This window comes from Zeus faber (assembly GCF_960531495.2).
Source record: "Zeus faber genome assembly, chromosome: 10".
Lineage (NCBI taxonomy): Eukaryota > Metazoa > Chordata > Actinopteri > Zeiformes > Zeidae > Zeus > Zeus faber.
Window position 1 is genome coordinate 29351547 of NC_137199.1, and position 24605 is coordinate 29376151.

Sequence of the window (24605 nt, forward strand, 5' to 3'; positions counted from 1 at the left end):
GCGAGTAGCACTCATAATAATAATAATAATTTACTTGCACCGACCTGTCTACCACGACCACCTTCTTCTTGACTGTCTAACATGCTTTCATTCCAAAAAAAACCCCAAAAAGCTCTACCAGTGCACTTATTCTGCACTTATTCTGAGTCTCTTTGGACAAAAGCGTATAATAAATAATATTGTTAAAGCAAAGCTGCCTTGTGGCGAGTCCAAAATTAGATAAAAAATAAAACAAACCCAAAAAAAACCAAACAATTCCAGGCATCCAGTGCCATCATGGGTGGAAAACAACAGTTGCAGCTTCTTCCACCGATCAAATCATATCTTTATCACCCTGATGAGTTGAAAATATGCTCCCTGCCTCGCGTGTGGGAGCTTTCAGATTACGACTAAACAACAGAACACCTTCTTACAGGTGTTTCGGCAAACAGAGGCAAAATTATTTATTGATTGGTTGATGCATTTTATTTTCCCTGATACGGGAAATTCCGTTTGCAGTTTAAAATAATGAACTGTATCAGGATTATAAGACAACAAAACACACATAGATCATAAAAATAATAAAAAACAAACACAAACAAAAACAAATCAGTGGCTCAGTCTTGGTGGAGATGAAAAACAAGTCAATACATTGTTGCAGTCAGCATTTTTAAATTCTTTACTTTTTGGAAAACCAGAAAATTTTGGGGAAAAAAATGATCCCAAAATGAGCGGCACCTCTGACAGAGAATCCTGTGATTATGTCACATGACTTGATAAAGGTTGAGATAAAGCTGTTGTAAGATCAAGACTTGTATTCGGTATTTTTTGCTGAGCCCCACTCACTAGGATTTCAAGGACTTCACACTAATAATAATAATAAAAAAAGAATAATAGTTATGAAAACAAAAACAATTATGAGCATAATTTTGTATTTATTTGTATTATTTTATTTATTTATTTATCTATTTATTAATATTTTTTATTTTTGTTGGCCTCCCTTTTTATTGTTGTAATCTCTTTATCTTAAATTTTGTTGCGTCACCCTTGCAGTTCCTTTCCTCCATGCCCCTCTAGGGGGGCATGAAGGGCCCACAGTTTGAATACCTACAGTACGCTCCCATGAAAAGGCTACTACATTGAGTATTAGTACTGGTATTGGTATTAATATCCTCATTTTGGAATAGCAGTAAACATACAACCACTCGAGCTTGTGCAGGTCCTGGAACACGCCCGGCATCAGGGCGGAGATCTTGTTGTAGCTCAGGTATCTGTGGGGAACCAGAACTGAGGTTAAAGGAAGTACACTCGCTGTGGAAACACGAGAACGAATTAGGATGGTTCCGTATTCACGGCAACATGTAACGAAGATGTAACAGGACTACATTTTATTGGAACGGATCCTAATTTGGAAACTGGCCAAATTAAGAGCTCGCCGCGGCTTGATGGAGCAGGAAGTTGGAGAGCGGTGGCGGTGGCGCGTGGGCTGAATAAAAGCGCGGGCGACATAATTCATCTCAGAGCACTTTATTTATCAGGGAACCCCGAGTGCGGTGTTCGCCATTTTTTAATAATATGCACACTTCACTGGAGCACCTCAGAGAAACTTCACACGCCAAACTCTAATTGAGTTTGAAAAATCCTTGGCTGTGAACATTCATTCACCTCAAGTCAACCCTCGATCGCCGAACCCGTCGTGCAGGGTTTTCGGGACAGGTGCAGCGAGGGGTAGAAAAGGAATAAACTTACAGCCTGGTGAGGTTGTACAGCCCTCTGAATGCGTCGGGACTCACTGTGCTGATCCTGTTGTGCTGAAGATATCTGCCACGAGAAACAGAGACGACACCAGAGGTGGAAGCCTTGACCAGCATAATATGCAGTTTTATACATATTATAAATACTGAATCTCTAATACACAAGGCAGAGCAATCAGCCACAACATTAAAACCACTGACAGGTCGAGTGAGCAACGCGGCTCCACCCGGACCCCGTGCAGCTGACGTGGCTGGTGGAGCTCAAAACAGTGGACTAGATAGGGAGCAGCACTTGCTGCACGCCGCGCCCGTGTACTGCGCCAACGCACCCGGAACAAAGGGTTCTATAACCATTGCATCCCGAGTATATATGTATTTATATATATATATATATATATATATATATATATATATATATATATATATATATATATATATATATATATATATATATATATATAAAGTAAAAGAACGATTTGAATAACAAAACCAGGGGGAATATCACAGGTTTTTATTGATCAAGGACTTGTCAAGCACTTTAGTGCCAAAGGGACAATTTTCAAGGTGTTCCAGCATCTCTTTCCTGCTTTTCAGCGCTGTATTGCCGAAAAGCGCGTTAATGGCACAAGCGGCTTGAGATGTGGGTTTCGACAACTACTGGGGGTTTTCCAGAGCCTCGTCTCTCTTTTTATATTCCTTTGAGTGCCGTGGCCACATCTGGGTTTTCTTTACACAAGATGCTGTGAATGTCTGCCGGCCCTTTACTCTGGTCGTCCTTCATTTGGGTTTCTTGGGATCGATCCCTGTGTGTGACACGTAACGTTGTACACCAAATCTGTACAGGTATACAAGCAAACAGTCAATTGAACGCCCTGGGAGCAGAATCCAGCCTCCAGCCGCCCCAGGTAACGGCATGCTCGACTCGGTCATAGCCAACACTTAAAGTCCTCCGGGAAGACAGGGCTTCCAGAGGCCTAATGCGTGTCAACGTGAGGGTCGGCGACGCGAAGAAGTTAGAGAGTCGCTGCGGCCCGACGGAGGACGCGGTGAACCGGAGCGCGGTGCCGTGTGAGATGACCGCCGCACCGACCTGGAATCCGTGACTCAGGAGTGACTCACAGTTTCCGGAGGCTCCGGTACTTATAGAAAATGTCTCCGTTCAACCTCCGCAGCAGGTTCATCTGGAGGGACCTGCGGGGAAGAGAAGACGCCCAAAAGTTAATGAGCACGCTGGGGAGTAGGATGTTCAGCGAGCCCGGTGTTTGCTCAGAAGTGGAGTTCAGAGCAACTGACTTCCGGCAAATCCGACCCAGTTCAATCCGAAACCCATTTGAAAGCCACGATAATCCTTTTTTTTTTTTTTCTTTTTTTTGTACGAATTAATTCTAGTGACAAGGTTAGAGACAGCAATGTTTTTAGGGCGGGCAACAAGTTAGAGGTTTCCAACTCCAGAGTGCATCTAAACAGATGCAAAGGACCACTCTGTATGTAGTTTGTAATGCATTCTAGAGCATCATGTGATATTGATAAATACTCTTGTGTGGTTAAAAAGTTTCGTGGGTGTTTTTTTTTTCCCCACCGATAGTTTCTTTAAACATAGTATTTTCTCTGCGTTTTGGCCCCGCCCACATGGAGACGGCATTTTAGGAACTGGTAGCTGGTGGAGGTTTTTCCAAACTCTGCTTTCCGTGTATTCGTGCGGAGGAAGTGGAACAGAGCTTCTGGAACGCGCCGACGTCATGGGTTGGTCTAACGGGCAGCAGGTAAAACCCGCATCCGCACACTCACTCAGGAGAGGAGCCCTGTCATGACATGTGTCCGTCTGCTCCTGGGCTAATCGCAGCCAGCTCATCCTCTACAGTAAAATTGTGTTTACAACGCCCGTCTTCTGTGTCTCTGTGCCGGAGGTCCCTGGAAACGCCCCTGGCCCCAGGTGGCGCGTGGCAGGCGAAACTGCCACAACGACGTGTTCAAAAATATCCGCATATGTGCGGACGGGATCTGAATGTGTTCAGAAAAGCAAACTTTTCAATAACCGACCTCTGGGGATGTACCTTTTACTTCCAGCTCCAGTGCCTCCCCACGGGGACATGCACTGTCCCTGCCATCCCTGCCTCCCTACGCCTCATTACGCTCTCGAGCAAGCGTTTCCAACCAAGACCTTTCTTCCTCCAAAATCGAAGGGTTATTCAGCCAGAAACCGTCATAGTTAGAGACTTAATACTTTTTCACTTTTCTTCAAGTATTATTCGCCCTCGGCAGTCAACTTTGAATTGCTCTGAAATGGTTGTTTTCATACGTTATTGTATAGGACTGTATATTTTCTTTTTGGACATGGCCTTTTATTTTGTAGTTCTAGGGTCATCTTTAAGGTTATATTTGCTGTTCATCATTGGGTTTAGTATATATTTCCACATTTTCTATCCATCCATCCATCCATCTACTGTAACTACCTTTCCGTCCTTCCATCCATCTACCTACCTATCCATCCATCCATCCATCTACCTACTCATGCATCCATCCATCCATCCATCTACTTATCTACACATCCATCCATCCATCCATCTACCTACCTATCCATCCATCCATCTACCTCCCTATCTATCCATCCATCTACCTCCCTATCCACTGATTGTGGCGGTTATGTAAGAAATAAACAAAAAGAGATTCGGTTCTTGACGAGTCTCGGGGTGAAAGCAGTCGTTCGACTGGTCCGACTCCTGGTGGGTTTGGTTCAGTGGTGGTGAGCGAGACTCAGAAGATTCATTTGGGATCCGAACGAATCGTTTCATTGAATCCAAATTATCATTCAGAATTTGACCCGACTTCTGTTTTGAGAGACTCCCGACTCCTGGGTCTTTTAAAAGATTTGTTCGCGGTGAAAATGAAAAATTCGATCTTTCCTGTGGATCAGCGACAGAATATTGATTTTCCCTCCGTGACGCTGAGATCTTCAGCAGGGGGCAACACTCGTAATGTCTGACTCCACAACGCAAACAACTACTGAAGTGTGGAGAGCGATTTGGAGATTCATGAACCTACCCCAGACTGCCATTTGCATGATTTCACCGAGCTTCACCGACCCTTTACAATATTTGAAATGCCAACAATCCAAATGGCTTGATATCCAATTACATTTCTGTGCAACAAATTATGAGAACAAAGACAAGCAAATCCTTTCTTTCCCGCCCATGTGAGAGATAGGCCTCCATTGAAAAGTGGAGCCCCAGCCGAACACATCCCATCCTCGTAAGGAAACAGATAGCGCTCGGCTGAGGCCACGGCGATAAGCCCACATGCTTCCACAGCCTGCATAATAAACAGTCAAACAGTCAACAATCAATAGACTGAATATTATACACCCACCAGCCACAACATTAAAACCACCGAAGTGAAGTGGATAACATGGATCATCTGGTTCTAATGGAACCTGTCAAGGGGTGCGATATATTATTATTATATATATACAGTTATATATATATATATATATATATATATATATATATATATATATATATTGTATATGAGGCAGCAAGTGAAGAGTCAGTTGTTGAAATTTATGTGTTGAAGCAGCGTAAGGATCTGAGCCACTTTGACAAGGAGCACATTGTGATGCTGGACGACTGGGTCAGAGCATCTCCACAAGCACAGGTCTTGTGGCTGTTCCTGCTGTGCAGTGGTTACTACCTACCACAAGTGTCCACGGAAGGACGACCGGTGAACTGGTGACAGGGTCAAGGCTCATTGATGCACGTGGGGAGTGAAGTCTAGCTCGTCTGGTTGGATCCCACAGAAGAACTACTGCAGCACAAAGTGATGAAACAGTGAATGTTGCTATGATAGAAAGGTGTAGAACACAGTGCATGGCAGCTTGCTGGGTATGGGAGCGCTCACAGTGTCCATGTTGACCCCTGTCCACCCCTGAAAGCACCTACAATGGACACGTGAGCGTCACAACTGGACCATGGAGCAATGGAAGAAGGTGGCCTGGTCTGATGAATCACATGTTCTTCTACATCATGTGGATAGGTGGGGTTAGGGTCCGATCCGATGGAGCATCTGTGGGATGTGCTGGAACAACAAGCCCGATCCATGGGGGCCCCACCTCCAACTTCCAGGACTTAAAGGATCTGCTGCTAACGTCTTGGTGCCAGATACCACAGGACACCTTCAGAGTCTGGTGGAGTCCATGCCTCCACGGTCACAGCTGATTTGGGGACACGAGGGGGAGCTACATAATATAAGTGTTATTAGTGGTGGTTTTAATGTTGTGGCTGATCGGTGAATATGTATATATATATATACACATATACAGTATATAATATAGCAGATGCAATATGGAAGAGAACCATGTGAAACTGATGTAACCACATGGGAGCAATCACATCGTGCGTAAGCCTGAGCGGGGCCAATGACACTGAATGTCAGCCCACTGGTGGACTTCGTTAGCTTTATTTTGGTATAATTATTAAGTGTCTCTTTTGGGCTTAAGAGATTTCTATTCACGTTTTGTTTTTTTTCGACTTGAGCTTCCCATGGACAACAGGTATCTGTGACTCATTTGCTTTGGCAATATCAATTAAATGTGTGTTTCCCCAGCGAGAGAGAGAGAGAGAGAGAGAGAGAGAGAGAGAGATATCCAAAACTCAGCCTAATGATTGGCCTCGGGAGGCTGTTGTTGACCCCGATATGCAGGCACTGGTAAATGAGAAGCCGGCGGTGGCAAATAACAAGATAAACATTGCACTATAATGAGTAAAACTACTGTTGACATTTTCATTATTAATATAGAGCAGGGCATCGAGGTGTATCGATGGACAGGCAGACTCGCTGGGAGACTGAAGGCAGATGGAAAGCAACAACGACAACTGTGGTAAAATTGGTTCCATGTTCAGATATTTAACAGACATTCGTCCAGAGCTCACAAGAGAGAGCGGCCGATCGCTTCGCCACAATGAGGCGCTGCTTTGCGGACAGCGGTGGCGCTGAGAGTCGGTCGCTGTTTCAATGGCGCATTAGGGACCGTATTAGGGAATTACACAACTCCATTTTCAAAGTTCAACAGCTTTTTTGTCATATGCATGATCACACTGACTCACGAGTGACGCATCAGAACCCACCCAAAAACTGTTTGATATCCCATAAATTGAGGGAAAGTGGAAAATGTTGAACGGGGAAAATGAGTAATCGATAAATGATTAAACGCAGTTAAAAGGGAAGTGTTTGATGATGGACAATACTGGGTAATGATAAAACAAACCCATATTTAATCTACTTTACAAACTGTCTGGTGCCTGGAGAATTAATTGGATGCTGTGTTTTTTATTTTTTTTTAATTTTACAATCCACGGAGCGTCCTCGAAAGGGTTCCAGACTCACATCATGGTGACGTTGTCGGCCACGGCGGGGACGCTCTGCAGCCGGGCGCCGTCGCAGTCCAGCTCCAGGTCCCGGCACTGGCACGGCTCTGGAACACCACCCAGCACTGGGGAGGGAGGATTAGCAGACATTTGATAGAAAGTTACTTGAGTACATGTTTGATGCACTTACCTTCAGTACTCCACCAACTTTCCAAGCAAATATCTATACTTTTTACTTTTTGTTTTATTCTATAGATTTATTTATTCAGCAAGCAAGAATATTCAAATACAATAACTGATAAGAGTGCATTTTCACATTTTTATCTATACCTATTATCAAGTCCCACGTTTAACACAATTAAGGCATTAAGATAATGAGAAATTACATAAAATAAAACAAAAAAAAATACAAATATATAATTAAAAAAAGAACAATTTGGAGAATTAAAATAAATACATTTAAATAAGAATAATTAAAAGAAAAGGTAAAATGTTTGCTTAAAGCCTGCTTGTCATACATTTTTTACTACATTTCTTACACACACTTATTAATATAGATTTATATTTCTATATACCCAAAGTAAGAGGAACCAACCCCCTGGACCAATCACATTGGTTCAGCATAATATATTATAGTTATAGTTTTACGTATAGTCTGTGTTATATAAGGGCACTGGATATGACTAGTACCTTTTACCAAATGTACCATTTGGTACATTTAGGGGGCCAGTACACTATAACTACTAACTTGGACACTGTCACACATCCAAACTGAAGAGCATTTTTGTTTACATCAGTTAATGGTTCATAACATTTGACATTGTGACATTAACATTGTGTATTGTATCGCTGGTTCCACGGAAAGAGATTCAAGAGTTTAGGTGAAGAGGTGACAGTATTGACGGACTGAAGTAAGTACATTGTGCTCCGCTAGAGCTGACCTCCACGGTTCTGAATGAACATGGACAGGATGTGAGCGGACTCAGGGGGAGTTCTTTCATTCCATTGAATTCAGAACATGGAAACTGAAGTCAGAATGTTGGAATGTCAGACATCGGAGATAACAGACCTGAGCTGGGTTGAGCAAAGTTTGAACAAAGAGTTTTTTCCTTTTTGGAAAATGCATCTAACCTCGATCTGAACTTCTCGCGTTAACATACAGTGGTTGGCACCGTTGCCTCACAGCAAAATGGTCCGGGGTTCGAGTCCCAGGTCCTTTCTGTGTGGAGTTTGCACGCTCTCCCCGTGTTTGTGTGAAACCCTGCTCCGGTCTCCTCCCACCATCAAAAGACATGCACGTTAGGGGTTAAAATATCCTGTCGGTGCCCCTGACCAAGACACAGGCAAAAGAACTGGAGTTGGTCGCCGGGGGCTTATATCCTAGGTATAGGATGGGTCAAATACAGAGCATAACTCATTTACCCCAGAGAGGTTAATAAATTGTACAAAAGAAATTGCTGTGGACCATGGGCTCCGTCCATGATTTCCTGACCAGAGGCAGCGGAACATGCAACACTGAGCTTGGAAAGTGGGAACCCGTGACTTCCAGACATAAATAACGGTCTCTGATCTGCGAGTCGGTCTCTGAGGACTCGTCCGCATGTATGTGGATATTTCGGAAAATGCATTTCTACCCAGGCCCGTAGGGGGCGACAGTACGTCAAACACCACAGAAGAACATTAGGCGCACGCAGCATGTTGAGCTTCTTCATAATATTCCAGTAAAACACTCCCTGGACGCCGTTCCTAGAGCTGGACAGACTTTTAACCCCCGAGAGGAGCCACGGAGAACAACACGACGGCGCTCGTAGGTTCCTGACGCAGGTTGAGGTCCTGGCGTCAGCGTTTTCAAGGAGCTGATTTACTTTCAAAAACATCCATCTACATGTGGACCGGGCCCCAGGGTGATGCTCATCTTCCAGGGGGAGCGGAGGCTTCATCAGCCTGACTGAGATCACCTTGACTGGGAGCTTATCGGGTATTTAAAATTCATCCTTGAAGGCTGTTTTTCTACCCTGCCCCATGGAAACTATCAGAAAGCAAAACAAAACGAAGCACAGCTCTGTTGGGTAAATAAATTCAATGCATTGCAATTCTAAATTTAAGGCAAGAAAAAACCTTCATATTCCATGGTGCATTGGGATGCATTCAAAGGTTTGGGAAAACTTTATCCACACAGCTTTATTTTTTACTCAACGCCGTGCCGACGGCCCTCAAACTGGCGACACATGGAATCAGACGCGGGTTTGATGACGCTCCGACTTCCTGTGATCGCACGGATCAAAAGTCCCACACGGAGCGTTTCCAGGCTCTGCCAGCAACCTTATATCGGTGACCTTGCTCTGCTCGTCACAGTCAGACGCACATTAAAAGCAAAAGATGTGTTGCTTTCCACAGCCCCGAATTCAATAACTGCCTAAGGCTAAAAAGTCAACTCCATCCGGGAGAAAAACTGAAAAATAATGGTCCTCGTTTTCAAATCAAGTCTCTCGCACAGCATTTTAAGCGCGAAAACTGGCTCCAGATTTCCACATCTGTACAGAATAAAATTGATAAAATGTAATTTTCAAAAGAAAATATAGAGTGTTGTGGCAGACCGAGGGGCGTGGTTAAGGTGGGGTCGGCAAACGCTGGCACAGGCTTCTCCCCGCGGCGGTACACCTTGGCTTGACTCGGGGGAGGAAGTTTTCCTTAATGTGTGGAGTCACAAGACGCACGAGTGAGGCCTCGGCAGTGTCCCACATTTGGCCCACGAGCCTTTGCTTTGTAAATGAATATACACCCCAGAAAGACGCTGTTTAAGCCTCTCGGGCCGCCGCCCCGCCCTTTATGCTCCCCTCCTTGGCCGCTCGCCACTGGAGCAGATGGTCTCGGCTCTCGCCATGGTTCAGATCGCCCCCACGTCCAGCGGGTGTGGCTGCTTAAATCACCCCACACCACAAGCGCCCGTCCGAATTCTCTCAAATTTTGCCTCACATTTTGTCAGCCATTCACACGCACACGCACACACACACACGCACACACACACACACACACACACACACACACACGCACACACACACACACACACACACACACACACACACACACACACACACACACACGCACACACACACACACACACACACACACACACACACACACACACACACACACACACACGCACACACACACACAGATGGTGGAGGCTGCCATGCAAGGCTCCCCGCTCATCGGGAGCAGTTCAGCGGTTCAGTGCCTTGCTCAAGGACGCAAAGACGCACGGCGACAATCGGCAACCTGCCACTGACCGGACGACCCGCTCTACCTGCCGAGTCCAGCGAGCCCCCCAATGGAGGAATAGATGGAAAGAACTGGTTGTGATCAGTGCTTCGTTTGTGAATCAGGAGGTGCCGATCTGGCCTGGCCCGGGCGCTCAAGCCTGCGTGCGTGGGGCGGCACGACGCGCACAGGGTCGTGTTTTTTGTTCCGTTTCAGTTAGGAAATGTAAATAGGAAATAATAGGGCTGCCCCCTCCAAGTGGACGAGCCGAATCGAGTCCGATCACATTTCACAGGGGAATTATAAATAAAGGGGATCATCGCTGTGAAAAGTTTCTCTATGAAACAGTTAAAAACAGTGTGGGGGAAGGGGCCACGACTCCTTATTTTCTGCACATAACGCATGGAGAGGGGGTGAGTCACGGAGATTGTTCCCGCTATGCACGGTTTCGTTCCATACCCACATGTTTTCTCCGTAAGGAGATGTTAAATAAAAACAAACTGTACTGGCGCCGATTGCTCACGCATCGTCGGTACCAGCGGTGAGGGAGAAATCTGATTTGACTGACACAATCCCGTGTTGGTTACAGCCTGAAAAAAATGATAATCGAAAAACACACAATTTTGAATTTGTTTTGTTTGGAGAAACGGTGGAAGGCGCAGCTCCGCAGCTTGTGGGGAGTAACGGGTCCAATCAAATAGGTGCCGGTCCCAATCAAATAGGTGCCGGTCCCAATCTGGGAGGTACCGAAACGTGTCCCGGCAGGATCCGGCACAAATGAAGGCCCGGTTGTGGAATCTGGAATATGTTATCGGAGAGCATTTCAAAACTAGAAATTGCAATTCCAACACACGCTCCATTTCTCTCCTAGTCTCTACCCTCTGGACCTAGAAACAAACATTATCACCCTATTACCCCAACCTAAAAAGCAGGGGGTGGATTTCCACTTCTCCACGTATTTAAAGACATACACCGCTCCCTTCAGTTAACTCACTCTGATCTGCGCTCTGGAACATTTGGGTATTTGTTTTTATTTGGAAAACAAACTTTGGAAAAATTATTTTCCCTCCGACCTGTGCTCCAGTACGTGTTGACGTGTTTGACTTCGCCGTCCGTGCTTGTTGGCCCGTAAAAACAGAACATCGTGCAGAAGAAACCTCAAACTCCCAAACCAGAAAAATACAACATACTGGAGAGCCTAAGCCCCCGGTGGCGGCGTCAAAGGAAATCCCGGGTGACGAAAAGCAGAAGATAAGGCAGAGGGTGTAGGCAGAAACAGCACCCGCGCCGCCGGCACGCTTCTTTTTCGATTCCGTGCTTTTATTGTGAAATAAGGTGGAACAGTGGAAGGAGATTGAACGACGTCGTTTGGGCTCTTTCTAGCTCTACTGATGCCGTAGTGCCGCCTTGGGTTGTGTAATGTTGCGTATAATATCTGCTTTCACGGCAGCTTCATTCCTGGTACAAAACAGACAATTATATCGTGTTTCGTGACTTGTTTATGTGTGCCTGTCCGTCACGTCGTGTTGTTCCCTCGTTCCCTTTTAGAAGCATATGCAGCGTAAAATATTGTGTGACGAGGAGAATAATTATAGCCGGGGGGCGGGAGGCATCTGTCAATCACCTAGTTCAGGTTGGGGAAGGCAGTTTGAGTACAGGATTGCAGGGTACGAGATATGAAAATATATATTGTTATTGTTAATACATGCATGAGAATAGCGATAATTATGCAATTATCATGATGCTTTGCAAAGGGAATTATGTACTGTGTGTGTGTGTGTGTGTGTGTGTGTATATATATATATATACAGGTTGCTATGATGATGATGATGTATATATATACAGGTTGCTATGACGATGATGATGTATATATATATATATATATATATATATATATATATATATATATCACAACATCTGATCATGAGTTTCAAATCCCACGGTACAGAATCCAGCTGATGTTCATCGCATGGTATCTCAGGTACGCACCGATATTTTGAGCGAATGCCATTGCCACAGGGATCAGGGTGCAATGGAATAGTGTGCATATTAAATATATTCAATCAGAACAGAATACATAATTAGAACTTATGACTTGAATAACAATTTTAAAGTCCCTATGGAGCGAATTCAGTGATTTCTTTCTAAACAACACGTGTTAGAAAGTCATTGCTGAAAACATGTAGAATGACTGAACGATGTGGTCCGGGTTTTTTGGGCGGGGCTAAATCGCGACCCGATGATGTTCAAGAGGTCATGCTTTGCATAGCCCCGCCCACAAAACGATATAAACACCAGGTTGGAGAGGCGGAAACGGCCTGCAGAGGAGCCAGCAGGGGGGCACCGCGGCCGGACAGCGACGCCTTGAGGTGACACACAGGACCGGGTTCAGCAGAACATATAAACAGGGAAGTTACTCTCAATGTAAACGTTTATATATTATTACACATTTGACGCCACTTGGCGTGGTCTCAGCGTCTTTGGCGGACACGCCCCCCAGCGTCTCAGAGCAGATGGAACGGCCTTTTTTATCCACGATATTGAAACCTCATTTTATATACGCCGCCATTTCTTTAATCATTCAAATTTGGCTGGGTGGTTAATAACACATTGTTCTGTGGTGTGACAAACTCAGAACACAATTTTATTTTCGCTTTACAGGTACTTTAAGCAGGACGAATGTCATTACATACTGTATACTACCTTCTATACATACAGAATATACAGTATACACAAGCTTATTGTTTCAGAAGCAAATATAGAGTTAATAGACTGAAATGTAAATCATTGCAGTTATTGATGGGTAGGTCGAGGTACAGTACTGTGGGTAAGTATCGGTAATGGATCGTTCAGGGTGTCAGTGCAAGTTCATTCATAACTTGTGGGCATTAAGGATCGTTGTGCTCCTGAGCCTTTTTGGAAAGCCAGGCTAGTTGATCACCTCTGCAGCCCTGTATCGAACTAACACAGATAGCGTGAGATGCTGGAAGATGCACAGTATTTCCATCATTTCAGCAACCCGTCGTTATCTCATCACTGTACACACGGGGAACAAAATTGGTGCTGACTGTCTTGTTTGAATCTGAGTGAGATGGACAAAAAGCAAATTTCCCCAAAACCCGGAGCTTTTCCTTTTTTCAGTCCGAGGAACATCCTCTCTCTCCTGACGTCTCCTCGGTATCTGATCTAAACCCCGACGTCGTCCTTTGTGTTCTCCTGGGGCTGGACGTTAGCATGCAGGGTACTCTGGTCCTGAGTCCGCTTTGATCCTGGGATCGACTCCCTGATGTTTTTTCACTTCACTTGGGAGGATTTCCCACGTTAGGCTGAATACATAATTGAAATGAGTAGTCTGTAGTCCAATATTTAAGTGTTCTGCGGTCGGACATAGTTTGAGAGTGACAATGTGGTAAGTGTAGGAAAACGTGGGACGTACCAAGTACATCACAGTGGCTGGAGGACGTCAGGGCGTTGTTTTTATTTAGTTTGAAATAGTTTGACATATTCAAATAAATACATTTGGTGACATTTTGTATTTGTATTTATTTATACTTTGCTACTTTTTGTCAGTTTCCATCAAATGTTAAAGGCCGCAGTGTATAAGCCGCGGCTGCAGACAGCGGCATGGCTTCCTTCCCCGCGGCCCCCGGCCGCCTTGAATCAGCCGAGTCAGCGCCCACACGGCGCTGATTGGTCTGATCCCGGGCAAGGAGCTTTCTTAATGTTTGTATGTCTTTCAGAGAGGGATCGGCACACAATCCCAATTATAATAACAACTCTCACCATGTCGGCAACCCAGTGCCAGAAAGACTCCGTCTCCCTCCTTAAACCCCTACTTTTGGGCAGAGACTCCCACAGGCAGATAAAGTTTATACAAGGCTTTGTTTTTTTTCTCGGCCAGAGCTCAGTCTTCCAACGGGGACGTTGACATAAAAAGTTTGGCTCTAGGTGTGTAATGAGTGTGTACTGAAGGAACGGTGGTGTACTTACAGCAGGTGTTGGACTTGGTTCCGGTGTCAGAGTTGGGCATTCCAAAGTACTTATCAAAGAGATGCGGCCAGCCATTGTTGTCTCCTGCATGCGATAGATAGATAAAGACACAAGTAATTAGAAGCGAAACCGCCGACCACTTTGTCCCAAGACACTTGAAAACCTTTCTAGGAACTAGAAACGTTTCTAGGATCTTTAACCCATTAGCTTTAATGTTAAAGTTAAAGTTAATGTAAAAGGCTGGGAGTGATTTTCTGGGCGTGCGAAGAAGACAGCGTCACATTTGAACCATGAAAGTTTGTCATGTGGTCACTGAGGTTTTCACAAGCCCTCACATCTTCCACACGTCTGAAAAGATCGGTATCGGGAATAATTGGCCGCTTTCTACGAACCACACCAGCACCAATGTACTTGGCTCTCCAATAATAGTGTTTCCTGTCAAAGGAACATCTCTTGCTTGTTTGTACCAGCTCCTCCTGCAGATATCAGGTGGTTATTGTCCACTGTTGGAGGGAAGTTGGGTTTCAAGGCAAATACAGGTATTCAACTTTTATCTGCCTATGCCCCCTAAAGCAAGGCAAGGAACGTTTATTTGCACAGCACATTTCAACAACAAGGCAATTCAATGTGCTTTACATAAAACATCAAAAGCATGAAGACAAAGTGCAAACGAAACACATTATGAAAGGACACAGAATGCATAAAGTAAAAATATAGAATACATAGAAAGCATAAAAGTTACAAAGCAGTGCAAGAAAAGAATCAGAAACCTTGTCTCTCTCTTTGTTAACAATTATTTGGCCTACTCCCTGAATAGCGTTTTACCTTTTAAAAAGGTGATATCCTGGCCCCCGAGAACTGGAGATCTTTTCTTTGTCAACAATTAATTCTCTCGACGATAAAACTGATGCTTTTCCACCCCATCGTCTGTGTCAGAGGGCCCTGAAAATGCCACCCGGGTGCCATGTGCCAGGTGGAACTGCCGCAATTACGATGTACCTTTATGATCAAAGCAGTTGAAGTGTGAAGATTGCTTCTATTCCAGCCTCACTTTAGAACTTTGGAATTTAGCTGTATGTTTTTCGCTCTTAAGTGTAACTCGTAGAAATTAAGAAAAACATTGAAATGAAGTTATTAGATGTAGATATTTTATTTGAAAAGTCTGTTGCGCTGTATTTTTGTGCCCTTTGAAGCTGTTGAAGAGAAGGATTCGCTCCTTCTCAGTTCTGCCGTGCCGACCTTGTTTTTTTCACATCTTGCACATGACTAAAACACCTTTAATAATTTGGGATTGGACAATTATTCACAGACAGCACTCAATCAAACAGATAAACTTTGCCTATTTTCCAGCCCAAAGACATGCACACCACAGAGAGAGGAGGAGCCGTCGCGAACCATGAAAACGGCCGCTTCTTGAAGTTCTGCCAGACACTTTGGCTTTGGGGGAAGATTGATCACGGACATATTATGTGACTGTGCTTAAAGATAAGACGTGAATCAAACGTACACACAGACTGATAGGCAATTAAGGAGGGACGTTTTTTGGAGGAGCGGTGCAGGGATAATAATTTTCCCAGAGCAACATAGTGGTTATGACTCAATAATTCATCATTTGAAATGAGCCTGTGAAGAAGGCAGGGTTTCCCCAAGTGCATCTCAAGCCAGGCAGCCCGCCGGGCTTAAGTTGACCCCCCCGCCAGGCCTAAGTATCTGCATTTTTTATTTATTTTTTAATGTATTTTGAAATTTGTTTTTTAAACCATGAAAATAATATTTTCAATCAATATGTAGTATTATATTGCTCAACACTGACCGCAACATAATGATTTTTTTTACGATTTGAAATGGGAAAAATCGTATTTCATTGTAGAGCTCTCACCTCTCTCTCTCTCGCTCTCTCTCGCTCTCTCTCAAACATATTGACAACAGACCCATCTGTGAATAGCCCTTACTCTCTCTGCACACTCTGAATCAAAAAATGATCATGCACTGGATAGGGTTGAGTACCGAAACCCGGTAGCACTATGGCACCGGTTCTTATATGGTCGGAATCTATCGCAATGCAGATTTTGGTGCGTACTTCGGAGGGCCGTGCCCAAGCTGCTTAATTCAATATATGCCCTCCTGTGTGCCACAACCGCCACAATCGCCTTCACTTAACATTACGTTTTGGAGCAGGCCGCTCGAAATCCTCTGTATGAGGCGCCGCCCCTTTCCTCTCCTGTGCAATTCGAGCCAATCAGCAGCGTCAGTGTCACATTATGGTTGCTAAGCCTAAACGATCCTAAGGTCCTAAAAGCTTTCACTATCATTAATGTCTGGTTCAACATGTGAAAAGTACATGAAAAATAATGAAGGACAAATGGGTTTAGTCGATAAAATTATCTCTAAAATAGCCCTAATCAAAAAAATGTTTTAACAAAAAATAAGAATAATAAAAATAGGCCAATTTGCGTCCATGTCTCCCTCTCCATTGGACATTGAAGAGGGAGTAGTATTTCCTTCTAAATAAAGGAAATAAAAACATTGTGGGTTTTTTTCAGATGTATTTTATTTTTCTCAATTTCCTTAGTGAACGTGTGTAACAGGGACACTCAGCATCACTCTCTTAACCCCCCCCCCCCCCCCCCAAAGGAAAAAAACATCGGGAAACTCATTTCGACGAGGCATCATCATGGCACAGATCCACCCCCTCTAGGAGCCCGCTTCCATTGTTGTGTCATCTGAAGGAGGACCAAGCCTGACAAGTTCAACTCAAAGCGGCGACTTCACACAAACGCTCGCGTGGAGTACAATTCGGCGGAGACATGGACGTAAGCCGCTGTGCGGCAGCTGGCAAGGGCTCAAACCCAAACAATCCGACATAAAAGGGCCGAGACAAAGAAGTACTAACTGCACATCTCAGATGAAGTGGAACATTTTCCAAGTTATACGAGGAAGTTTTATATGAAGAGAGAATCGCTATGATTTCCCCCCTGATTCACACGTAGAAAACCCTTTTCAGGCAATCGCACATCGTTGATGGAGAGAAGAAGAGATTCAGCCGAGCGTAAAGAGCAAACCAACGGAGCGGCGGTCAATGCCGCGCTGGCCTCGGGTAGCGCTGAGGTCTGCCGGACTTATAATCATCACTGTTAATCGCCACCAACAGCTGATCAGCACAAAAAAAGGAAAGGTCATTACTCATGAACAATGGAAGGCGGTTTGTTTGGCAATCAGTCTTCGCAGCATTCAATATGTTTTCTCAGCATGAAGAATTAATGATCACCGCCGTAAACTGCGGTTGTTTGTATCATATTTGAAGTTGCAATCATGTGGTATTTTGAATAATGTGGAATAGGAATCAACGGATAATTCAAATATATCTATCAAGTATATGCCTTTAATCGTCATGAATCAAGGCACTTGAATGATTGGGTGGCCTCAGAAATGTAATTAAAAAAGTAACCAAGGAGTCCTGATGATAACAAAGCCAATCAGACAACTGATTGCTCCTAGTGTACAGTGGTACTTTGACTTACGAGTTGAATTCGTTCCGTGACGGAGCTCGTAATTCAATCTGCTCGTATAGCAAATCAATTTACCCCATTGAAATTAATTGAAATGCCATTAATCCGTTCCAGCCCCCCAAAAAACACCCCAATTTATTTTTGTTACGTATTTTTAAATAAGAAAAATGTATTTATAAATAACAAATATTGTATAAAAACATAATAAAACGCAATAAAAGAGAATGAGCAGATCTCTCTTCTCTTCTGCCTTCTCGCAGATGATACCCTCCGTCACGCTATCTCCTGCGAGCTGCTTCTCCGTCAACCACACCCACAGCAGATTCTCCATCTTTTCATGGACAGCGGTCCGCAGCGTAGACATTATTTTAACGCCCTGGGCTGGCGTAGTACCCTTTATCACCTCCTTCTGCTTCAATATGGTACATATGGTAGAAGTACTACGCTCGTACTGCCTCGCCAATTCCATCACACGCACACCTCGCTCGTGTTTTTCTATTATTTTGCGCTTTAAGTCAATGACATCATCCGCTTCTTCTTCTCAGCACTTTTTTTTCGGACCCATGGTACGATTTTTTTTTGGCAAAATAACTGGCATTTCAAATATTTGGCAAAATAGCACAAAACACAAAAGTGATGCTTCCCCGCTCAGGTCACCACGTGAAGTGAAGGAGTGAGATGCGGGACTCTGGCCGCATTCGCTGGCCACGCCCACCAGCGGCGGCACCTGAAGCTGGCTCCTCCTAACTCAAAGTTTTGCTCGCAAATCAATACAAAAAAATCAAGGGGACAACGGCTCGTAACTCGGAAAACTCGTATGTTAGTGCGCTCGTAACTCAAGGTACCACTGTAATTGTAAAATGAAAAATGCGGACCATCAATTACAGATGAGAAGGAGCTAGAGCGGGTCGTCTAGTGAGCAGAAGGTTGCTGGTTCGACCCCAGGCTCCTCCTGGTAGTGTGCTGAGCAAGACACTTAACCCCCTAACTGCTCCCCGGGCGCTGCCACATGGCAGATCACTGCTCCTAGATGCGTCAGATGCTAGGATGGGTAAATGCAGAGAAATTGGGAATTTCCCCGGTGTGGGACTGATAAGGGTTTATAAAAAAATTAAAAGTCCTCCGCATTTAACCCATATTGGAGCAGTGGGCTACCATGTAGCGGCGCCCAGGGACCCACTCAAGACCGCTGGAGGAAGAGTCGAGATAGAGTAGAGGGATGTAGAGGACGGTCGAGTAGACGTAGAGGCGTAGAGTATAGGCAGGTAGAGTCAGGGTATTAAACATCAGGGTAGGTAGAGGGGAGCAGAGGTAGAGGTAGGTAGAGGAGAGGAGAGGTGTAGGTAGAGGAGAGGTAGAGGAGAGGAGAGGTAGAGGAGAGGAGAGGTAGGTAGGTAGAGTAGAGGAGAGGAGAGGTAGACTAAAGGAGAGGTAGAGGTAGGTAGGTAGAGGAGAGGTGTAGGTAGAGGAGAGGTAGAGGAGAGGAGAGGTAGAGGAGAGGAGAGGTAGAGGAGAGGAGCGGTAGGTAGGTAGAGTAGAGGAGAGGAGAGGTAGACTAAAGGAGAGGTAGAGGTAGGTAGGTAGAGGAGAGGTGTAGGTAGAGGAGAGGTAGAGGAGAGGAGAGGTAGGTAGGTAGAGTAAAGGAGAGGAGAGGTAGACTAAAGGAGAGGTAGAGGTAGGTAGGTAGAGGAGAGGTGTAGGTAGAGGAGAGGTAGAGGAGAGGAGAGGTAGGTAGGTAGAGTAGAGGAGAGGAGAGGTAGACTAAAGGAGAGGTAGAGGTAGGTAGAGGAGAGGTGTAGGTAGAGGAGAGGTAGGTGGTATTATCTTGGCCCTGGAGGATGGCTGTGTGAGGACAACATAGTAGTTCCAACCCTAACATTCAGGGGTTGAAAAATACCACAGATGGATGACAATGTGGAACACGAGCGAAAGCTAAGGATATTTTCCGTTCCGCAGTGTGATAGGAAACAACATTGCAGAGTGTCCTTGTCCACAGGCAGTATTCTCAACATTTCTAACTTTTCCTATTCCACCACTGGTGTTAACAAAGACGTGGGTTACATGGGTTGACACTTTCCATTAGCACCAAACAAAAGAATATGCTCAGCATTTACAGCTCTGCCGCACACAACAGTTATTTACAGTTGGACAAAGAGGCAGACAGACAGATAGACAGACAGACAGATAGTAGCAAGTCTTAATTGTCCATGTGGAGGAAACGGCCACAGCTTGGACAGAGGGAACTGGGAACTTTATTCGTCTCCAGTGGGAAAGGAAGGGCTTACAGCAGCACACATCAGAACGAACAATCTGTGATAATAGTAATAATAAACATCAGCCATAGAAATATATACAGTATATTTATATATATATATATATATATATATATATATAAATATATATATATATATATATAAAAACTCTGGGTGGACAATAAACCATTGAAATATATGTTTACAGTGGTGCAAAAAGCCAAGGTTTTTTTTTTAACACCCCGTTGTGTGACCTATTGCAGCAGGCAGGGAAGACTTCCTATGGGCAAAACAACATGATATAACACATAACACCTCGCAAGGCAATATTAAGGGCCTCATAAGTAGTAGCAGCTAATATCCTTATTGGGACACGGTCATTCTGTCCTGAACTGTGTGTAGCGGGATGTCGGACGACTCTTCAAGCAAGAAAAGCCGGAAATTCGTCGAGGGATGAGGGCGGCGGAAGCCTGCGTTGCACACCGTGCCCCAGCACCTCTCGCCAAGCTCCAGTGACCCTCACATCAGGTGAGGGTCACTGGTCACTGCAGCTGCTTAGAGCGTTACGGATGCGCGACCATGTTAAACAGTTGGCAACAGATCCGATTGTGCGGTGAAGGCATTCCTTGGCTTTCTCCAAACCTGACCCCGGAGGTAGATAACAGGGATTTGCGCCGAACCTTACGCAGAGGTCCAGCCACTTTGTGCATCGGCCTCGACAGCGTCCGTCATCCGTGAAACACGGGGATCCTCGGTCAGAGCTTTAATCTTTTCATTTCTCTGGGACGTGGTGCTGCCTGCTGGCCCAGGGCTTTAAGTCTTGTGGTTTGTTTGTGTGCTTTCTGTGTTTTAAACCCATCACAGTATCAAAGCAGATGCTGATGCGGAGGATCTTAGCGGAGCTTTAAAGAAAGATAACAACATTTTTATTTTTTCACATTTCCAGGGCCATTCTTCATCCAGCGTGGAGCAACATATTCCAGCGGAGCACTTAGAAATTTACAGTAGCAATAGAGAACCTTTTTGCTTTTACTTATCATTATGAAGTTTAAGTTCAGGTTCATGTTGATGGCGCAGTGTCATAGCTACAGAATAATGACACCATCGGTGTTAAGATTGGTTCCCTATAAGCCTCCTCATCACAATGCATTGGGACTGGGAATAGGAGTGGGCGATATGGCAAAAAAAGCATTTCACAATTTTTCTTTCACAAAAGTCTTGGATCGCCGCCGGCGCATATTTCCGTGTTCCCCATTTCTCCAAACAAAAAAAAAAATATATATTATTTTTTTATTGTAGATTTTATTTTTTTATTTCTGTTTACTTTTTGAAAGAAACAACCGGCCCCGCCCGCTTATGCGCTCCGCGCTGCCGGATCGCCGCCACCTCCTGATTTAAGATTTGGCCGAGAAAACAACTTTGGACGCATACAAGTGACAGAACGTGCACAGTAGCACGATACTAACTGTCTCTCTGTAAAGGCAGATTGTGGAGACATTTTAATCGTTCCCGATCTAATATTGTCACATCGCACACCCCTACTTTAGAGTGTGCAACCTCTAAGCAATAAAATGGACCATGGCGTGTGAAAAACCTCTAAATCTGGTCTTTCAAATAGAGAGGTGGATAAAACCAGGAGCAAATGGCTTAATTAGTGGATATACAATAATATGGGCAGACAGTGATTCCATCTTATTACAGGCTTGGCAGAGTGCTGGTCTATGCATATTTTATCTTCAATCTGGATCAGGTGATTCTGCCACGGAGCTTTGGCAACATGCCAGTCACCTGCTGAGTTGTGCGTAAAGCCATTCTCCCGCTTCCACCATATAGAGTTAATGTGGAGGGAGAGAAAGCTGTTAGTAAGGTTACTTGGAGGAGAGCTTGCTTTGTAGGCATAGACGGGCAAATAACTGCATCTTTCTCCCAGAGTGAAATCATGTGACACCATCTCCCAGGGAGGGAGCCACGACGGGACTGAAGTCCAAACTGGGATAGACCAGACCTCCAACTGACTTCGAAAAGTGCAAAGGAACGGCCAATGAAGTTGGAGTTTCAGGGCAGATCGGCCCGACGTCACCAGGATAACAGACACGACGTCACAGTAGCATGGCGGCACACGACAGCGCTCCCTACGCATATGTTTAAATACAGATTCCCGAGTCCGTCGGAAGGGGTCCACAGTAAGCAGAGAGCAGGGGTTGCTGCCTTTACCGACGATGGAACCAAAACTGGAGGAATAGATGACGAGTGAATGATGAGCTGTTGCAACTAAAAATATGCAAAACAGATGGTGCAAACAGGGACGCCCCCGAGCCCAAGAAATCCCCCGTCTATGCCCATAATATGGTCAATGAAGTCACGACCAACCTGAGCTGGAGCACGGAATTTATACTGATAAAATGTATATACTGATAACCTCTACCGATATATTTTATAGTTTGTCCACTGTCCTGGTGCTGTTTCTGTCTGCTCAGAAAGGACTTTGTGCGTAAATGAAAATGCCTCAGGGAGCCTCAAAGGGCCTTTGTTAAGGTGAAGAGGTAGGGACTCAGGAATTAAAAAAAATAAAAAAGAACAGGCCTCTATTGGTGTAATACATGTGCACATGTATTATTGTACGCATTTATTCAACCCAATCAAACCCAAGAGCGAGTCCTACTTCTATGGACAATGCAGTCATAATTCAATCATGTGTTGAACTCGATCCACGTCGTGCAATGCGTTTTGTTTTCTGTTGATTATATGCGTTTAGTTTTCTGTTGATTATGCGGCGTTGAGCTGTTCTATACAAAATCAAGGCTTCATCATCTTGTGGGCTGTTCATCAGAAACACCTCGACACATCCCACTTTCCCACACTCATCTGTCGTAATCCCCTGTGTGTCAGGGGCTCCTCGCCTCCAAACAAAAGGTGGGCGTACAGAGTGACATTGAAGAATCCTCCTTGAGGAGAAGGATTGTCGCCCTCGCAAGACATCCGATGTGTGGCTTCAGCGTAATTAGTTGTCGTGTCGCTCCATATAATCTCTCAATAAACTAGGTAATATCGACATGAACAAGTGGCTTCGCCGTGGGCCGCCGGAAATCAGATGAGCTCTGTGTTCCCCGCTCTGCGCTCGTCCAGCGTCGGTGCACATGTAAATGAACCAGCTTCCCTTTCCGAGAAGAAGCTCCTCACGCCGCAGAATGTGCTTCCAGATGCGGAAGCCCATTCAGACTCAAGCCGGCTTCAGCCGCTTCTTGCGGAGCAGAGACTCCTGTGTCCTGGATGTGCCCACGTCCTTCAACTCTCGCCACCGAAATTTGGAATCCGACACTGCGCTTAAAACCAAGCCAATAAGTTACGCGTTTTAAACAATAACGAGTGTCACCGCATCCGATTTCTAAGACGTATTTTTGCGATGTAAGATCTGGACACTTGCACCACCATGGCCACCGGGAGGTGGTGTTCCCGACAGTCGGATCTGTTGTCGGATTCGGTGTAAAGGCGGCTTGAGAGGCGAGGTGCCTTCGGATGCCTGACGCCGGCCTCCATGTTGACCCACCAATATCCAGTTTGTGGACATTGGAGGGTCCTCACCCGTGCGAGTTGGAGGGTTTAGGTGACAACCCCTCTGAGTTACTTGAGGAACTGAACGAGACTATATCGGGTCAAGATACATTTTCGCATTTAGTCCCAACTACGGTTTTCTAGTTCAGTGCAATTAAACAATTATTCAATTACACAATTCATCACAGTCAACCTCTCTCTTCCGCTTGGAAATGTTGCTTCCAGTGCACTGATTATTTGTTTTTACTGGAACAGCAGACAAAGTGGATGATGACTGGTGTACACAATCTATGTTTTCTTTCCTGGATTTCCAGGTGAAACGAGGGTCAACAAAAGTTACAGCGTTTTGTAGAAAGAAAACAGACAGAAACAACAGCCTGCAATCTCCCATTATTTTCCATGGAGCTCGGAGGGAACCTGAAGCAAAGACGCCTGATTCAGAAAACGTCTCACTGTAGTTATCAAAAGTGGAAAGCTTTCCACTTCAGAGAGACAGAGAGAGAGAGAGAGAGAGAGAGAGAGAGACAGTGAGAGAGAGACAGAGAGAGAGAGAAAGACAGAGAGACAGAGAGACAGCGAGAGAGAGACAGAGACAGAGAGAGAGAGAGAGAGAGAGAGAGACAAAGAGACAGAGAGACAGAGAGACAGAGACAGAGACAGAGACAGTGAGAGAGAGACAGAGAGAGAGAGACAGAGAGAGAGAGAAAGATAGAGAGACAGAGAGACAGAGAGAGATTTTAAAACATCTTTATTTTAACATTTTCTCTGGTTCACAGTTGCAGACAATACAACAAACACACTTTGATCAATAACAGAGCCCTACACGTTAAAAACAGACTGGAAAAATGACGAGAGAGAGAGACAGAGACAGATGGAAAGATAGAGAGACAGACGGACAGACACACATACAGCTGAAAGGATAGACGGACAGATGGACAGACAGGCAGA

General features: G+C 44.8%; 1 protein-coding gene across 1 annotated transcript in view; it reads right to left on the minus strand.

Moving 5' to 3' along the window:
• Positions 1-24605, minus strand: part of rxfp1 (relaxin family peptide receptor 1) — a gene marked incomplete at both ends in the record, with an annotated part of 92932 nt that overhangs the window by 26269 nt on the left and 42058 nt on the right. The window contains 5 exons of the mRNA XM_080008261.1: positions 1179-1250; positions 1729-1800; positions 2853-2924; positions 7113-7218; positions 14345-14428. Of these exons, the coding sequence (XP_079864387.1) occupies positions 1179-1250; positions 1729-1800; positions 2853-2924; positions 7113-7218; positions 14345-14428 (406 nt within the window). The remainder of the gene's footprint in view (positions 1-1178; positions 1251-1728; positions 1801-2852; positions 2925-7112; positions 7219-14344; positions 14429-24605) is intronic.